The sequence below is a fragment of the Micromesistius poutassou genome (genome assembly GCF_964030765.1).
Source record: "Micromesistius poutassou genome assembly, chromosome: 21".
Taxonomy (NCBI): Eukaryota; Metazoa; Chordata; class Actinopteri; order Gadiformes; family Gadidae; genus Micromesistius; species Micromesistius poutassou.
This window is the reverse complement of record NC_140291.1, coordinates 6,917,012-6,933,664: the sequence shown is the minus strand read 5'-3', so window position 1 is coordinate 6,933,664 and position 16,653 is coordinate 6,917,012. Positions and strand designations below refer to the sequence as shown.

The 16,653-nt window shown below is 40.6% G+C and overlaps 4 protein-coding genes across 4 annotated transcripts; all 4 read right to left on the bottom strand.

Moving 5' to 3' along the window:
* Window positions 1–1,070: 1,070 nt before the first annotated feature.
* Window positions 1,071–3,264, bottom strand: pvalb9 (parvalbumin 9; the record flags this gene model as incomplete). Its single annotated transcript, XM_084485721.1, has 4 exons — window positions 1,071–1,096; window positions 1,693–1,802; window positions 2,627–2,759; window positions 3,204–3,264. The coding sequence occupies 4 exons, from the start codon at window positions 3,262–3,264 to the stop codon at window positions 1,071–1,073; spliced, it is 330 nt and encodes a 109-aa protein (XP_084341847.1).
* Window positions 3,265–5,714: 2,450 nt separating this feature from the next.
* On the bottom strand, window positions 5,715–8,021 carry pvalb3 (parvalbumin 3). The gene is made up of 5 exons (XM_084485719.1): window positions 7,927–8,021; window positions 7,485–7,550; window positions 6,706–6,838; window positions 6,368–6,477; window positions 5,715–6,197 (listed from the first exon to the last, which is right to left on the bottom strand). Exons 2-5 carry the CDS (start codon window positions 7,543–7,545, stop codon window positions 6,172–6,174), a joined length of 330 nt encoding a protein of 109 aa, XP_084341845.1. The 5' UTR covers window positions 7,546–7,550; window positions 7,927–8,021; the 3' UTR covers window positions 5,715–6,171.
* Window positions 8,022–10,083: 2,062 nt separating this feature from the next.
* Window positions 10,084–13,212, bottom strand: LOC311366935 (parvalbumin beta). Its single transcript, XM_084485718.1, has 5 exons — window positions 13,126–13,212; window positions 12,416–12,488; window positions 11,236–11,368; window positions 10,902–11,011; window positions 10,084–10,355 (listed from the first exon to the last, which is right to left on the bottom strand). Exons 2-5 carry the CDS (start codon window positions 12,474–12,476, stop codon window positions 10,330–10,332), a joined length of 330 nt encoding a protein of 109 aa, XP_084341844.1. The 5' UTR covers window positions 12,477–12,488; window positions 13,126–13,212; the 3' UTR covers window positions 10,084–10,329.
* An 812-nt stretch (window positions 13,213–14,024) lies between these two features.
* LOC311366937 (parvalbumin, thymic-like) lies at window positions 14,025–15,283 on the bottom strand (the record flags this gene model as incomplete). Its single annotated transcript, XM_084485720.1, has 4 exons — window positions 14,025–14,053; window positions 14,369–14,478; window positions 14,699–14,831; window positions 15,223–15,283. 4 exons carry the CDS (start codon window positions 15,281–15,283, stop codon window positions 14,025–14,027), a joined length of 333 nt encoding a protein of 110 aa, XP_084341846.1.
* Window positions 15,284–16,653: the final 1,370 nt, after the last annotated feature.

Below are 16,653 nucleotides of genomic sequence, written 5' to 3'. Positions count from 1 at the left end.
TTATCCGTTGATTTATCTTCCATAATCCATCCTTCAGTCCTTCCTTTCATCCTTCCATTCATCCATCCGGTGGATGGTGGTAGTCATGCAGCGCTGTATGTCGACACACATCTCATACATTTAGTAAGTGAGTACCCAAAAGGAAGAATAGTACAACTTCCCTGGACAACTTCCCTGATTTCCAACTTGCTTTGTAACAGAACAATGAGGGTAGGCTCATAGATACAAAATAACAATGTTTAACTTGTTTAACTCCAGGTTGCCTCTGAACAGATCTCCTCACTCATTTGGCAGCAGAAGTCAACCTGTTTGTTTTGGACAAAAGTTTTAACATTGTTCATTTGCATATAGTACCAACGTTGTAATGATACAAAGGTTGAAAGTCGGTCAAGTAGTGCTTTAATTTAACATTTTTTATATAATTCTACACTGACCGATGCAGATCAGCGTTAATAGTCCTATAACCAGACCCAACGCTATGGCTGCACAGTGAGGTTTTTAACAGCAGAAAGCAGCCGCCAATCAAAAAGTTAGCTTTATGTTCTTTCTGTGCCAGTGTAGTGTTCTTAAACTGTCCTTTGTAGCAGAAGGCATTGTATTTGGAATGTATGTGATTGGCCACAAACAATTAACCCCTGCTTATTTGTGTCAAAGAGTCGTCTCACCTCTAAAAAAAAGAAAGTGTCATATGTGCACTTGAAGAGCGTTCATATTCTAGTGTTTATAAATGTTTTAAACCATCCACTATGCATCTGAATGGGAACCATTGGGAACCACAACTTAGTGTTCTAATACCGCACTTCAAATAAACCATCAGAGAGAGGCAGTATATTTTTACCTTTTTATTTGGTAATTTTATTCATTATAACCATTGTGGGGGCATGTGAACATAGAGGAAAACAGCACATTGTGGCTGGATGTTTGTTTTTAAACAGACAGATAATGACCTAAAACAGATTCCAAGCATATTGCGATGGTGTGATAAATGAAAGTGGGAAGGGTTGTAGAGGTTGACGGAGTGGAATGCGAAGAGTAGCTGGTTGTTGCAAGGTCATCAGTCTTCAGGGTCCTCAGGACTGGACCATGGTCTGGAACTCTGAAATACGAACACATTCAATTAGGCCTGAAAGTATCTACAGCAGCATCCCCATATGTACAACAAAATGTAGTGTCAACATTAACCATGGAAATATGGAAAGTATATCCATCATTTCCTAAAAACATGAAAATTATTTAGTAATTAAACTTTTGTATTTCATAGGATTTAATAGACACAGTCTGTACAACACAACATGGGTTAAATCAAAGCGTTGCTCTTATCCCGATTTTTTTGTAATCCTTAATCTTGCCATACAACTCAGCAAATGTATTTTAGAGGAGTCTGTATTGCACACTTTGAATCCAGATAACCTTGCATGTGGAGCCCCCTACAGAGGGTCCAAACAACTTCCAAAGGACAATCTGCCAACGCTCAACAGCTGTGTCTCCAGCCTCCTCTCGTAGTTAAAAGGTATGGAGCGACAGAAGATCAGATATGCATAATCCCCTGTACTGTATGTAAAAAGTCCTTGCGTGGTGACTGCATACACGGTGTGGCTTTTAACCATTTAGGCTTAAGCTCGCATATAATGGAACCATCGGACCTGCGTGACAAAAGACCAAACAACAGTCCAAGTACGAATGAAAACCGACCTTCCACGCCGATCTTGCCATCGTTGTCATCGTCGGCGGCCGAGACGAAGGTCTTTGCCTCGGCTTCGGTCAGTGTGCGGGCCCCGGGGACGAACCGCTGCAGGAAGAATCTGAACGGGGAGAAACGTGGATCAAACAATGTGCTGTAAGCCATCATAATGTCTGTTTTATTTTTATTGGTGAGAAGTACATTGAAACAATGGACAATGAACAGATCACCATTTTTTTCTCCTTATCATGATGTATGTTGTAATACCCTGACGGCATCTCCTGTGTACAAATATGCAGTCGTCGAGACTGACGGATGACTAATGACATTTACACACATATGCACAAATGTATACACACACACACACACACACACACACACACATATGTGACCTCCGCACCTCTCTCACACTTTAGGGAAGCACACAAATGGAAACAGATGGAAAATCTCTGCGGACACTCTCCCAAATCCCGAAATTTACATGAGTGATTACATAACGCAAACACAATAGTAATGCTCTCTACCTCATGGGATTACCAGGTGGTGACTTTGTACCATCCCATTAGTTTAAGAGGCGGATCTAATTGTGTTTGATCTACACACACACACACACACACACACACACACACACACACACACACACACACACACACACACACACACACACGCGCGCGCGCACACACGCAAACACACACATGCACACACGCACACATAGACACACACACGTGTACATGGACACACAGACGCATGCACACACACACACACACACACACACACACACACACACACACACACACACACACACACACACACACACACACACATTTGTTCTATGGTTGGTTTGATAAACATGCAAAATGAATTTGTATGACAAGTTTTAATTGTCATATTTTTTAGGAGTAACATGAGATGTTGCTGAGGAGTAGAATAATAAAATGCACATACTTTAGTTCAGACTCTTCGATGTAGCCGCTGTTGTCTTCATCCAGGATGCTGAAAACATCCTTCACTTCTTGGGGGCTCTTTGCAGTGAGTCCGCACAACTTGAAGAACTTCTTGTAGCAGAAGGAGTTTGGTTCTGGCAGGAGTAATAAGGGCAAGCATTAGTACAACTCACACTCCATCACACACGTGTGCGCATGCGCACACACATACATGCACACAAACATGATGAGGTCACCCTGCCGCAGAGTACACAGATTAAAGCCACTGGCTGCATTCCAAATGAGATTTTGTATTTGTATTTGTCTTTATTTATGTCTGAAGGATTGTGTGAACCCAGATAAATAACAAACAGTATGATTCTAAAATATTAAAGCCAAATGCGTGTGTGTGTGTGTGTGTGTGTGTGTGTGTGTGGGTGTTCGTGTGTGTGCGTGTGTGTGTTTGTGTGTGTAGATGACCGGTTGTATGGTATGGGCTTGTTTCCTTAATGTTGAAGTCAGCCACTTTAAAACTGTCTATGATTACATTTCTGCATGTGAGCTCATCCTTCTGCGTGGGAAGTCTACACGCAGCCTACCTTGACAGTCCTTGACAGCGCTTTCAATGGCCTCAGCCGACAGGATGGAAGTGAGTGACATTTTAATCCTGATAGGTAAAGAAAACATGAATTATTCAAACGCTGGCACGCAGAAATATTCACACCATAGACGCACTAATGCCCTAACGCCGAAAGGGCTATTGGCTTATTCGACTTTGAAAGTTGATGCCACTTCGTAAAGCCTGTAGGATCTATAGGCCTACAGTAAAAACTGTTCACAGTAGCCTATATATATAGTAGGCCTATGATAACTATAACAGATAGCCTATAGGCTGTTTTTATTTGCTAAATTTGCTTATACTACTATTTTCAAGCCATACGGGTAAATTAATCTGAATACAGACATTACTAACCACGCATTGAAACACGAATAGGCATATACAGCAAATCAGGCATTTTTTAGTTATTCAATATTTGGATGGATCTTTGTTGCGCCAATGGTAGAAATGCACAAAACACAAAACCTCTGCTTTACGAATTTGACAGGTTAGTCTTTAAGTTCAAAAGTACAACTTCAAGTATTCAATTAGGTTTATAGGCTACGTAAAAGCCATGCAGGCACCACCACCAGCTTGTTCTTATTTCAAGAAAAATAACAGGCATAAAGTAAAACATGATAGGCTATCATGTGTAGGATGATTTCAATACTCTGTACACAAAAGTACACAATGTACTTATACATATTAATTTTTCCCCATCAAACCTTTTGAGCAATCAGATTCAACCGGAGACGGGCTATACGTAGAGGCCAATTACCAATCCGCTGTCCGCTGCGTTAAACGCACCTGTCCCCGCGTCCATCCCTATAGTTACCCCCCAGCCCCCCACACACACACACACACACACACACACACACACACACACACACACACACACACACACACACACACACACACACACACACATACATACACAATCAAATGATCACGAAGTATACTCACTGTGTTAAAGTTTTCCGCCTTGTCGAGGTTCAGAGAGGAATAAGGCTTAATGGTGTCCACGGATCGACGGCGAGGGCTTATATAGACCGCAGTTCAGAGAAGGATGCGCACAAAATGGTGTGCAATGTTACTTATCCACGTATCAAGTTCTCAGGGCCAGGTAGGCCTGCTTCTCGAATTACTTACCCGCCCAATTAACCTTCAGCCTACCTTTTATACTTCCTCCTGCTATGTTAATGAGTGGCTGTGTACCTGGAGACAGCCTTTGCCTCCGCGCCCCCCCCCCCCCCCCACCTCCCCTCCCCTCCCCTCCCCACTTTATAACTCTTTATTACTCTCTCTCTCTCTCTCTCTCTCTCTCTCTCTCTCTCTCTCTCTCTCTCTCTCTCCCTCTCTACCCTCATTTTTCAACACCCAGATTCTCTTTCTCACACTCTCTTTGACTAAAAACCATCAGTCATTATATATATATATATATATATATATATATATATATATATATATATATATATATATATATATATATATATATATATATACGTTATATTACGTTATATTCTTGCATTACATTCTAACAAACACTGAAGTACCGCTATAGAGGTATATGCTCAGAAACAAATCGCCGACTCAAAGGGTTTACTTGCAAACTACTCAATGTTCCAAATGTACTTAAGCCCGTGCGTCTGAGACAGGGGATCCGAGGGCACAGCCGTTGTCATGACAAAAAGGACCAGACCCTGTGTCCATAGATTCAGCTCCCAGATGCACTCCAGATTATCTGACGCGGCATCAATCCACGGTCGTATTATAACGAGCACCAGGGGAAAAGCCTAGCACTCCACTTACATAACAACTTAATTGACAGCATCTTCAACTAACCTCCATCATTTTACTGATTCCAATTGATGGTTGGTCTAATAATTAACTATTGTTGATGAGTGATTCACTTTTTATGTGAAACCCAAATAACAATATGCAGATGAAAAGTACTATAATAGAAAACCATCACGGTCAGGCTTTGGTCTCGTGTAATACACCCCCTCGTGGTTGACTTTAAACATTACACGATGGTTGACTTCATGTCCCTCATCATGAGAAAATAAACACAACAACATAAATAAGTCAGTCCACAAAATCGACAGAGCCTTCACTTCCTTTGTTCCAAGGCTTATGTTTATGTATCACATTTATCTTACGTGTTTCTAATCAGTGGAGCACCCCTGTTTTGTAGTATAGGCCTATATCCTAAAGAACACCTACATATATACATATATACATATATACATATATATATATATATATATATATGTGTGTGTGTATGTGTGTGTATGGTTATTGATATCCGGTTAGTTAATAGAGTTAATAGACCCTTGTTGTTCAACGATGGAGAGCCAACTGTTTGCTGGTCCTTTGAGAACCTTCTGATTATGTCTCTAATTTGGGAAAAGTCCCTCTGGCCCAGAATGCACATCTTCACCATGTACATGATTGAATAGATATGGAGAAGGAAAGCAAGAATCAGTGTATTATGCACAACCATGGTGAGGCGTTTGTTATTGAAAAAGAACCTTTATTGATTTCTCATTGTCCGTTCGTTTCCCACATAAGTGCACCATCATTGATTTCACAGTAAGCAAGAGTCAAATGTAAAATGGTGGCCCGGAGGGAAAGAGAGAGACAGATAGAAAGAGATGGACAGAGAAAACAGAGAGAGAGAGACAGAGAGAGAGAGAGAGAGAGAGAGAGAGACACATGTCATCTAGGCTTTACACAAGTACATTCATCATGATGGACAGAACGGCTGAGCATGGCCAATGAGAGAGAGAGAGAGAGAGAAAGAGGGAGTGAGAGAGAGAGCGAGAGAGAGAGAGAGGGGTTAGGTTAAAGGTTATTTATATAAAATTGTTGGTGAGAGGTGATCGAGAGAGGGTGAGGAGGTGGTCTCAGCTCCAGTGTTCCTTCTGAGTAGGTAGGCAAGCTGCTGGTCTAGTTGATGGAGGAACAGTCTATCCCTTGATCATGGCGCCAAACTCTGTGATGTGAAGGGAAAAGTGCCGAAAAAAGATTAGGAACTCATTTGAAGTGGTTGGATAAAGGTTGTTACTTAAAATGACCTCTAATCCATTGGGGGAAAACCCCTTACTGGAAGAAACTAACAGACAAACAAACAAGCCAAAGACAATCAAAAAGAAGGAATTTTACCATCAACTCCGATCTTGCCGTCACCGTCAGAGTCTCCGGCCTTCAGGAAGACCTTGGTCTCAGCGTCGCTCAGAGCCCTGGCGCCGGCACTGAAGTTCTGGAGGAACAGCCTGGGGAGGGGGGGGGGGGGGGGGGGGGAACCATCATGAGTATCATGTTTAATCACACCCGGTCCAATGAATGCATTACCAGGGAACGAACACGAGTGGTCTCTCAGAAGCCAGGCTGATAAAAAAAAACATAAAGGGAAAAAAATTGCCACGACCACGTGGCAATCCAGTAGAAAGTGAGATGGGGAGGCTTGTGATACAGATCAGGGGGTGTTGAGAGGTGCTTACTTCAACTCATCCTCCTCAACAAAGTCACTCTTGTCCTGGTCAATGATCTCAAACACCTTCTTGATGTCAGCGGGAGACTTGGCGGCCAGGCCGACTTTAGCAAAGAACACCTTGTGGTCGAAGGAGCCCTCAGCTTCCAAGAGAGAGAGATATGGACAGAGAGAGAGAGAGAGAGAGAGAGAGAGAGGGGGGGGGGGGGCAGTAGCAAGAGAGCGATATGGACATATAGAGGAGAGAAAGAGACAGAGGGAGTGCGAGGGGAAGAAGAGAGAGAGAGTGGGGGGGTGCGATAAAGTGAGTTAGAGGGGGAAAGAGAGAGAGAGAGAGGGAGAAGGAAAGGGAGAGGGGGGGGAGAGAGAGAGAAGGGGGCAGAGAGAGAGAGAAGGGGGCAGAGAGAGAGAGAGCGAGAGAGAGAGAGAGAGAGAGAGAGAGAGAGAGAGAGAGAGAGAGAGAGAGAGAGAGAAGGGGGCAGAGAAAGAGAGAGAAGAGGGAAAGAGTAGAGAGAAGGGGAGAGAGAGATAGATGTGATGAGTTATTAATGCAGTCGAATTGCTTTCATTATATATGCAGCATATTTCAATATTATTTCACACTTAATAAACCATAGGCCTATTTGATATGTTATATGGCTACAATGGTTGAAGTTAAGAACCCAAATATTTATTTATTCATCGATGGCACACGCTTGTGCATCCTAATTCCTATAAGTCCTATGCTGTAGTAGGCCTACTAATCAATCATGTCTGTCGCAATTATGATCTTTAAAAATAAGATTTTACCTTTGCAGGCCGCCAGGGCTGCAGTGATGTCAGCGTCGTTCAGAATTCCGGCGAAAGCCATTTTATCTGAGAAAAGAACAAATAGAAAAGAAAATGACAGCATCCGTCTCTCGAGTTGATCCCTATTGTCATTCCAAATCAATCATTCGGAAATACTCGTGATCCAATCACCATGTCCCTAAGTCTCCCGCCAACATTAAAAGTCTACCAAGAAAAGAAAAACTAAAAAAAGTCCACTTAGTAAAACAATACGTGGTAAAAATGACTTCCTTGCAGCCGTTGTGGCAAATTAAAAGCCATATTTTCTTTCGATTGTTTTTTGCGCAGCTTCAAAGGCTATAGACCCACCCAGACTTCTTTGCCCTTTGGCGTGCAAAGTGCACCTCGGACAGTGCAGTCAAGTTAAACCAGCGACTATCTATATGTAGACTACGAGACTCACCTCTGGGTTGTCTCTTAAGGGATAGAGTAGAAAACACTAAGAGACGATACTTGATGTCACTGCAGTAACATCTCTGACTATTCTCACAAGCTTATATACCTTCTCTATCCCGAAATATGAGGCATATGAAATGGACACCGCGTGCAAAAGCAGAGCGTTGAAAAAATGTGTCCAGTAGTCAGAGCTGTTCTATTAATAAGTACAAATGAAAGATGCTTAAACGGTACTGTATACTGTCGACCCCACACAAAGTGTTTGATACCTTATTATAATTTAAGTGGCTGGTTCGAGTGAAGTATACGTTTTGGGATGTTTAGGATGTTGTACAGGAAGCCAAATCACAATAAAGCAAGGTGGACTTTCTTCCTTTGTATTCCCTCGTCGCTTCTGTAACGTGATAGACCAATCATTGAAGTGGGTTTGTCTGTACTGTAGCTTTAATTGTTACAGCAAGTGCGACAAAAAGGACTTGCACACAATGGGAATTTGAAACCAAAAACATCTGTCTGCAGTCACCTATGATTACCGCACCCACCCTGGCAGCTTCAAGCGATGCTGGCTAACGATTATAACATTTGCCAGGAACGAATCAAATGCCGGCCATTCCCATTGTCCACTACTGATTGGCCAGGGCGATGCTGCCAATAGTTCGTAGTCTTATTTCGTGGAGAAGAAATATCTACCATATTTGCTAAATATTTAAATCCAAAATTAGGTGATGTCCATGAAGTAAATTGATTTTGTATATCAATTTATCTTTTTTTTAATATATATTTTAATTAATGTATATATGAATATACGCCTCTTCGTTGATTGGACCTTTGAGCGGTTTGGCTGATGACCAGCATATATATCAGTAGCTTATATATATCTATCAATTAAAAATGGATAAATTAATCATCTGATGTGATTGAGAACTAACAACTTTAGGTCTACACTTATGGTTATCTGAGTGCAATCTATTGCTATTTTAAGATGCATTTAATCCAAATAGGACATTATTTCCCTTATCATAAACAGGCTTACGTTGTGATTGTGATCATCTACCTCATGCAATAGCAAACAATTATATGGGGTGAACAGTATGTGTTATCTATCTCTGCTACAGCCAGGTACATTATGACAGTGCATCATTGGCCCTTTTACCAGAAGGTGGCGCTGTCGAAATACACCTGTAGCTATTATTCAACTGAGAACAAGATCATATGGAACAATACCAAATATACTCTACGGCTCCTCCAAAATTGTGTTTTATTGTTGTTGTCGTTGGTTTTAATTTTGCATATATGTGTCTTTAATAACAAAGGGAGATCACACAGTGTTTAGTTTTCTCAAAAGACTTTAACTGAAGTTGAATTGGTTCAAACATTAATCATAAACTCGACGCAAACCATTTGGTGTGGTCCAGAGTGGTCCTGTGGTCCAAAGTCTGGGGCCTCACTTTACGTGATACGAGTGGTGGTGGTACTCACTTTAAGCCCTTCTACAATGTCAGGGGACGTATTCGGCCTATGTTGGACCAGCAAAGATTTATAGACTGTCTGAAACTAAAACTAATGATTGCAATGTGCATTTGCAATAATAGTCATTAAACTGGCCAATGGTGGGATACAAGATAGGTTAAGTTAGATTTTTTGAGCTGATGCAAATTTAATAGATATGTTCCTTAATAGTTTGCTTGAAGACTGCTTTCCTGGTTCCTTTTTGGTCTCTCCCTGCAGAAGATTTAGAAGTGACCTATATTCAGACACGGCCTCTTCTGTCAGGCAGTTGCTGGTAATCCGAGAGAAGGTTTCAAATAAATGTGCTTCATTGACAAAAAACATATAATTGAGATGAAGCTGAAATCCTACACTGCCTCTTAGCTCTTCTACTATATTATTGGATCATATGCTATGCTGTGGAATCCTCATCCTTCTAAACTACCTCTACCTTTGCCAGTGCTGGCTATAGGAGTCAATTAGTGTGTATTCCTGGACTAAGCCAAAAGATTTGTTATCATCCTTGTGGGCATTTCGCACTAGTAAAGCTCCCCATAGACCTCTTAAGAGTGAATAAGTAATAGTAGGCTAGTGGTTAGACTAAGGCTAAGCTAGATCAGATCAAGTCAAATATGATTATTTTTTGGAAATGTTGAAAATATCAAGAGAAGCAAAGTTTCTAAACCAAATCAGAGTTTATTTCATTTTACAAAAGTACAAATGAGCAGTGGTGTATTTTCTCCTCTTCGGTATGCGATGATTGCATAAAAGAAAAAAAAAAAATGGTGACAGTGAAAATGCTCTCGGATAGAGTTACAATATTGCCTGTTACTTTATAAATAAAATGCATATAAAAAGATATACTATTTGACTCAGACAGCACATCCTCAGTACTCAGAAACTGTGGTTTCACAGAATCAGATTATGCCTTCACAAGAATTGCCCACTCTGCAGAAAGGAGGAGAGAAAAGAGATTAGCAAGGATGTCTTAAATTTAAAATGAATTAAAATGTATATATTTATTAAATGTATATATTTATTTAAATGTATATATTTGCTTGAGCCATGGAAGGCTATGTCCATTATTAAATATATATATATATATATATATATATATATTTAAGATATGCGTAAAAAGTTATATATATATTGAAATCAATTCAAAGATGAAAGTTGTTTGACATTTAATTAATGATTTGTCAACCAAGTATAGTGTAAAACATTCAGTTGCTAAAGCTAATACCATTCCCCACTGCTTAGCAATTTCTAGTTGTAAGCATTTTCTAGTTGTAAGCATTTGAAACCAAGCACTTGCAGGCATTTCTAGTCCTAAATATAAACTGGAGGAGTAGGTGGGGGAGGAGGAGTAGGAGGAAAGGGGAGTAGGAGGAAAGGGGAGGGGGGGGGGGGGTAGTTGAGCTGACAGCTTTGAGTGGTGGTTTATGGGTGGTAAGGCTATTGCTGTAGCATGTGTGCAGAGAGGGTGTGACTTACCATCAACTCCAATAGCACCATCACCGTCGCTGTCACCGGCTTTCAGGAAGGCCTTGGTCTCACCATCTGTAAGAGCTCTGGCTCCAGCACTGAAGACCTGGAGGAAGAGCCTGCAGAAGATACAGAACAAGGGGTTAAGGTTAATTCGTTATGGCCTATATAAAAGATAGAATGCTGCATTGTGTTTGAATGCAGGATGGCATGCAAACTTTCTGGTTTGAATTTGATGTAAACATGTATTGTTTATTATTTTCTTAGATTAATGATTTTTTTATTAAAATATTCTGGGCAAGTGAACCATTGAGAAGATCTTCAAGTGTTTGAGGGGTCTTACTTGAGCTCATCCTCCTCAATGAATCCACTCTTGTCCTGGTCAATCACGAAGAAAGCCTTCTTGATGTCGTCAGCGGACTTGGCGGCCAGGCCGCACTTGGCGAAGAAAGCCTTGTAGTTGAAGGACTCAGCAGCTGTTTCCAGGAGATAGAGAGGGAGAGAGAGGTAGAGAGCCATGAGTTGAGCAGTTGAATGAAGGTGTGAACATATGGAAAATATATAGACTAGACTAGCATAGATGTTCTCCATTCAAGACACCATAGTTTTGTGTTTGGGAACTGAAGCTTGATTATCTGAGCATCCATTCAATTATTCTGGAAAATGTAAAGGTTTTAAAAATGTGTTTAAGGTTAATTAATTAATCAAAATAAATTGGATGATAGCCATTAGTTTATCTTCAATGAAGTCATGAAGATGATCAAAAACTGAAAATTACAAAAATATTGATTATACCGATAAAGAGGTTGTTAAAACAGCCAGTTAAATGTGATTTGTAGCTGTTTGAGGTTGACACTGTGGCAGTGGTAGTAATAAAATGTAATCTGATGCTGCTATGTGGTCCAAAATAATTATGGTGAGTAGCCCTGAAAGTTAATAGAATGTGAGATTTGAAATACTTCTAAAACATTAGAGCTCTTCTTTGGTATCAATTAAAATATATATTTTTGTTAATATATAGTATATAGATAGTATACTAAAGTGTTATCTATAATGTATATGTAGTTGGGTGTAATTTTAAATTAATACATCTATTTTGGCATTTATAAATAATGCTGCTTATAAAATCATTTAAATTCCCTACAATGACATTTTTCTTTTTAAATTAGCTTTAATACCAATAAATAAATAAAAATATTTAAGGCTTCCATTAAGTTGGACAACTTCCAGTTCTCTACCAGTGAATTTTAATTAGCAACAAGTATTATTAGTAGTACTACAATTATATTAAATAAGTTAACTGAGCAATGTGACTATAAGAGAGACCGTGTAGTGATGAAGACGGAAGATACGACTATGTGGTGTTTAGAGATGAAGATGCTATGAATGAAGCTAGAAGCTGTAGAGGAGTAGTAGTAGTAGTAGTAGTAGGCCTAGTAGTAGTAGGAGATGAAGATAGCAGATACAACTGTGTGCTGTGTGTTGAAGAAGATTGAGGTGAAGCTGAGAGGTTGAATACTGACCTTCGCAAGCCTTGACGGCTGCGGCGCAGTCAGCGTCGGCGAGAATTCCAGCGAATGCCATTTTTAGAGGGTTCTGGGGAGGGAGAGAAAGAATAGTTGAGATCCAATATAATATTCAAGTCATATTAGAGAAATCTCACTCATTTCCAAGCAATAGCATCCACTGTAAAATTAGCATAGTTGAGTAATTCCTATTCAAATGACATTGCACATGGTTAACTGGTAAGCATGCATGCATATGGCTAATCCTTGAGATGAGCACAACATTGTAGACTAAATGAAAGCTCCCGCCCAGGCCATAAGCCTAATGGCACTGTAGGCCTAAAGACTGAGAAGGAGTGGATGGAGTGTAGTCTTCAACCAAGCATCCTATTTAATAAGCTTAGAGATTCCCTATTATATTAACAAGCTCCAAGCTCTAATACTATGCCAGCCTAGACCAGGTAAAAACGACTGTGGCCAAGTCCATGCGAAAAATCCAGGCTGCGAGTTGAAGGAAGTCAGGAGGAACCAGCTCAAGGTTGCATTTCCGATATTTCAATTCCAAACGCCAAAAGGTTTGCTGCATGAGTCGAAGGCTTCTCCATGGTAAAGGAGAGGATCGATTTAACCACCTTTAGATGCGTTTGCTGCGTTTGCTTTTAAGTTTGTTGGTTTCTTTGCCTTGCAGAGGAGCGCAGAGAGAGGATGCAGTCTTGCTGGGAACTCACCTTGAGTGCTGCTGCTGCTATCCCAATTGAAAGCCGGGTAAAGACTGGACTGGTTCCCCCTCATTTTATACTCTCCACCCTCACCATTCAAGGTGTAAGAGACACCACTTGCGCTGCAATCGTTTTTGGAAAGAATGTGTCTAGTTGTCAAATTGCTCTATTTTTATCTTCCATTGGGTGTTGCAATACTTTTGCGAAACGCAAGAGGGGCGTTTTTGGACTATCCTCGACGCCACTTGCTGGCATGTAAACGTCTGATTGACAGCTATGCATTTCCTCAGTAAAATGATTCCCTATGCGAGCGACATGTGGCCCCTACACAGACGCGTTGGTGTTCTTGTGAAATGCCCGTTGGGACGTGGATTGTTGACGTTCGAAGAAACTATAATTCATTGACGTTTAATTATATTCATGGAATCGTAATTTCTTTTTTAAATTTAGATTTATGGTTAGGGGGGTATTATAGGCCTAAGTTCCTTCGTGACAATTAAAATATGCTTTCGTGGAAAGGTACTCCAATAAAAACAACGACCTAGATGTTTGGACTTGAATGATTACGTAGATCATGACGCCTAATATAAATCAATAGGATGGTGTAAATTAATCCCAAATAAAAAACATGTCGAAGCCTATAGGCTCAGACAACAGAAACTCGCCCCCTCCCTCAAAGTGCAAGAGCGGATACACATTTATTCACAAACATTACATTAAGGAAAACACCAAGCTCTGCGAAATAAGGGTTAAACCACCATGATTTTTTAATTGGAATTGATTAATTAACATTCACATCACATTTTCTGAGCCTACACACTATTGTTCCCCAAAATAAATTCAAAGCATTGGAATGGGCTTAAATTGTTATAAAACGGGAACAATGATGAACAATGACGACTATGATGTTATGATGACTTCACCAGGGCAGAGAACTCTAGAAGAAAGTAAAAACAAAGAAGGAAACTAATTAGGGTAACACTGTTAGAAATCCTTAAGAAACCCACAGCCAAACAACTCTCACAGCTAAAGACTACGATATGGGCTTAGCTTTGCTAACATATATAAATACGTATAAACATGTTGGTAATGCTGTACCGACGTATTCAAGTGTCACATCGAAGAGTGGTTATCTGGCAATGACAGCCAGGTGCTGAGTGGCTTCTGTTTCTTTGTTTGTCCCCGCCAAACCCCGGTCCCCAGTGGAGAGGCAAGTCATCATTATACTAAAAGACAGTGGCTGCAGGCCCACCTTCCCAGCCGATCTTCCCATCGCCGTCAGAGTCTCCGGCCAGGAGGAAGGCCCTGGTTTCAGCCGCGGTCAGATGCCTCGCTCCTTTGGAGAAGTTCTGCAGGAACAGTCTGGGTGGGAAAGAAAAGGCGTCATGTTTCGATTACCAAATAGGATGAGAAAAACAAAAAGACGATTCATTTGTTTAATCTGCTATTGAGAATCACAGATGAGTATATGGTGTGGGAAAGCAATTAGGGGTGGGTTTGTGGGGGGGGGGGGGATTGTCTTTAGAGTGACAGCTTAACATAATTTCTGTTTTTCTCATGGTTTGTTGGACGTTCACTCAACTGCAGCTCATCTTGTTCTATGAAGCCACTCTTGTCTTGGTCCAGGATCTTGAAAACTTTCTCCACCTCAGCCGGTGTCTTCTTGGACAAGCCCACTGTTTTGAAAAACATCTTTGCACTGAACGAATCTTTTGCTGCATAGTATAAAAAAAAAGAAGAAAGAGACACATTGTAACAAACTGATCTTGTACCAAGAATTTCCTTATGAATGCAACATACACAACGTAATTCAATTAAAAAAGTATATATTACAGTAGTAGTTCCAATAGTAAACATTTATTATGATGAGTACTCAGTACTCAGAATCTGTGACCTCCTTACATCAGGCCTCTAGCACATGTCCCTGATTGACAGGTCAGATATCAAAACGAATCAACAGAAGCCGAAAAAAGAAAGGCTATAAAAAAAACGTACACCCGATAAGGTTATATTTCACCATTTCTCTTAAACATTTCCAAAAAGAATAATATATGTTTTTCCCACCTCAGAAACATTCTTCTATACCTCAGATTCTCATCTCCTTACCTTTGCAAGCGCTGATGGCGGAGGTGATGTCCGAGGCGGCGAGGAAGTCTGTGATGGCCATGTCCGAGCTGGTGTCTCCTCTCTGTTCTCCTGCGGTCTGGATGGGTGTTCAGGGAGAGAGGAGGTCAAGCAGGACGGAGCTTTATCCCCGGTGTCACTCCCCACCAGCGTCCCCTTGTCTCCTGTCGCCTGCACCTGACCACCACACTTCACCTGAGTGGGGGCGTGTCCGTGTGTGTGTTATAGTGTGAGAGTGAATGTGTGTGTGTGTGTGTGTGTGTGTTATAGTGTGAGAGTGAATGTATGTGTGTGTGTGTGTGTTATAGTGTGAGAGTGAATGTATGTGTGTGTGTGTGTGTGTGTGTGTGTGGAGTGTGTGTGTGTGTGTGTGTTATAGTGTGAGAGTACGTGTGCTTGTGTGTTTAGATGTATGTCGCGGTTTTGTTTGTGCCATATGTTTGTGCATGGATGTGTTTGTATGTGTGCGTTATAGTGTGGAGTACGTGTGTTTGTGTGTGTGTGAGAGGTATGTTGTGGTTGTGTTTGTGCCATATGTTTGTGTGCGTAGATGTGTGTTCGGGAGTGTGTGTGCATGTTTTATAGTGTAAGAGTGAATGTATGTGTGTGTGTCGTTGTGTGTTTGTGTGTTATAGTGTGAGAGTGTATATGTGTTTGTGTGTATGTGTGTGTTTAGATGTACGTTTGGGTTTTGTTTGTGCCATATGCTTGTGCATGGACGTGTGTGCATGTCGGTGTTATAGTGTCAGAGTACGTGTGTTTGCGTGTGTGTGTTTAGATGTATGTTGCGGTTTTGTTCGTGCCATATGTTTGTGTGCGTAGATGTGTGGGGGACTGTGTGTGTGTTTAGACATATGTTTGTGTTTAGCCATATTCTTTATTCTTTATTTCAATATGTTGTCCAACTCAAGTTTGCATGAGTTGGGTGTGCTTGAATGTGTGTGTGTGTGTGTATCTCTATCTGTGTATGTGTTTGTGAGATTACATGTGTTGTTTGTGTTAATGTGTTAATGTGTTAATGTTTGTGTTAATGCCTGTGTGTGTGTGTGTGTGTGTGTGTGTGTGTGTGTGTGTGTGTGTGTGTGTGTGTGTGTGTGTGTGTGTGTGTGTGTGTGTGTGTGGGTGTGTGTGTGTGTGTGTGTATGTGTTGTATGTGTGACACATATATTTTAATCCAACTGTATCAGTATATCCAGTCTTCAATAGAGCATAAATAAGTAAGAGTTCTAAGGTTGTATTGTCTCACAAGTAGAGTTATTGATCATCACTTTCAATCCAGCATGGTAGGTTTATTTACAACCATCGTATATCATCGTATACCAACATAGACAAATGAAAATGACTAATCATATGATTATATATATATATATATATATATATATATATACACATTTATACTGAGATTATATAAAT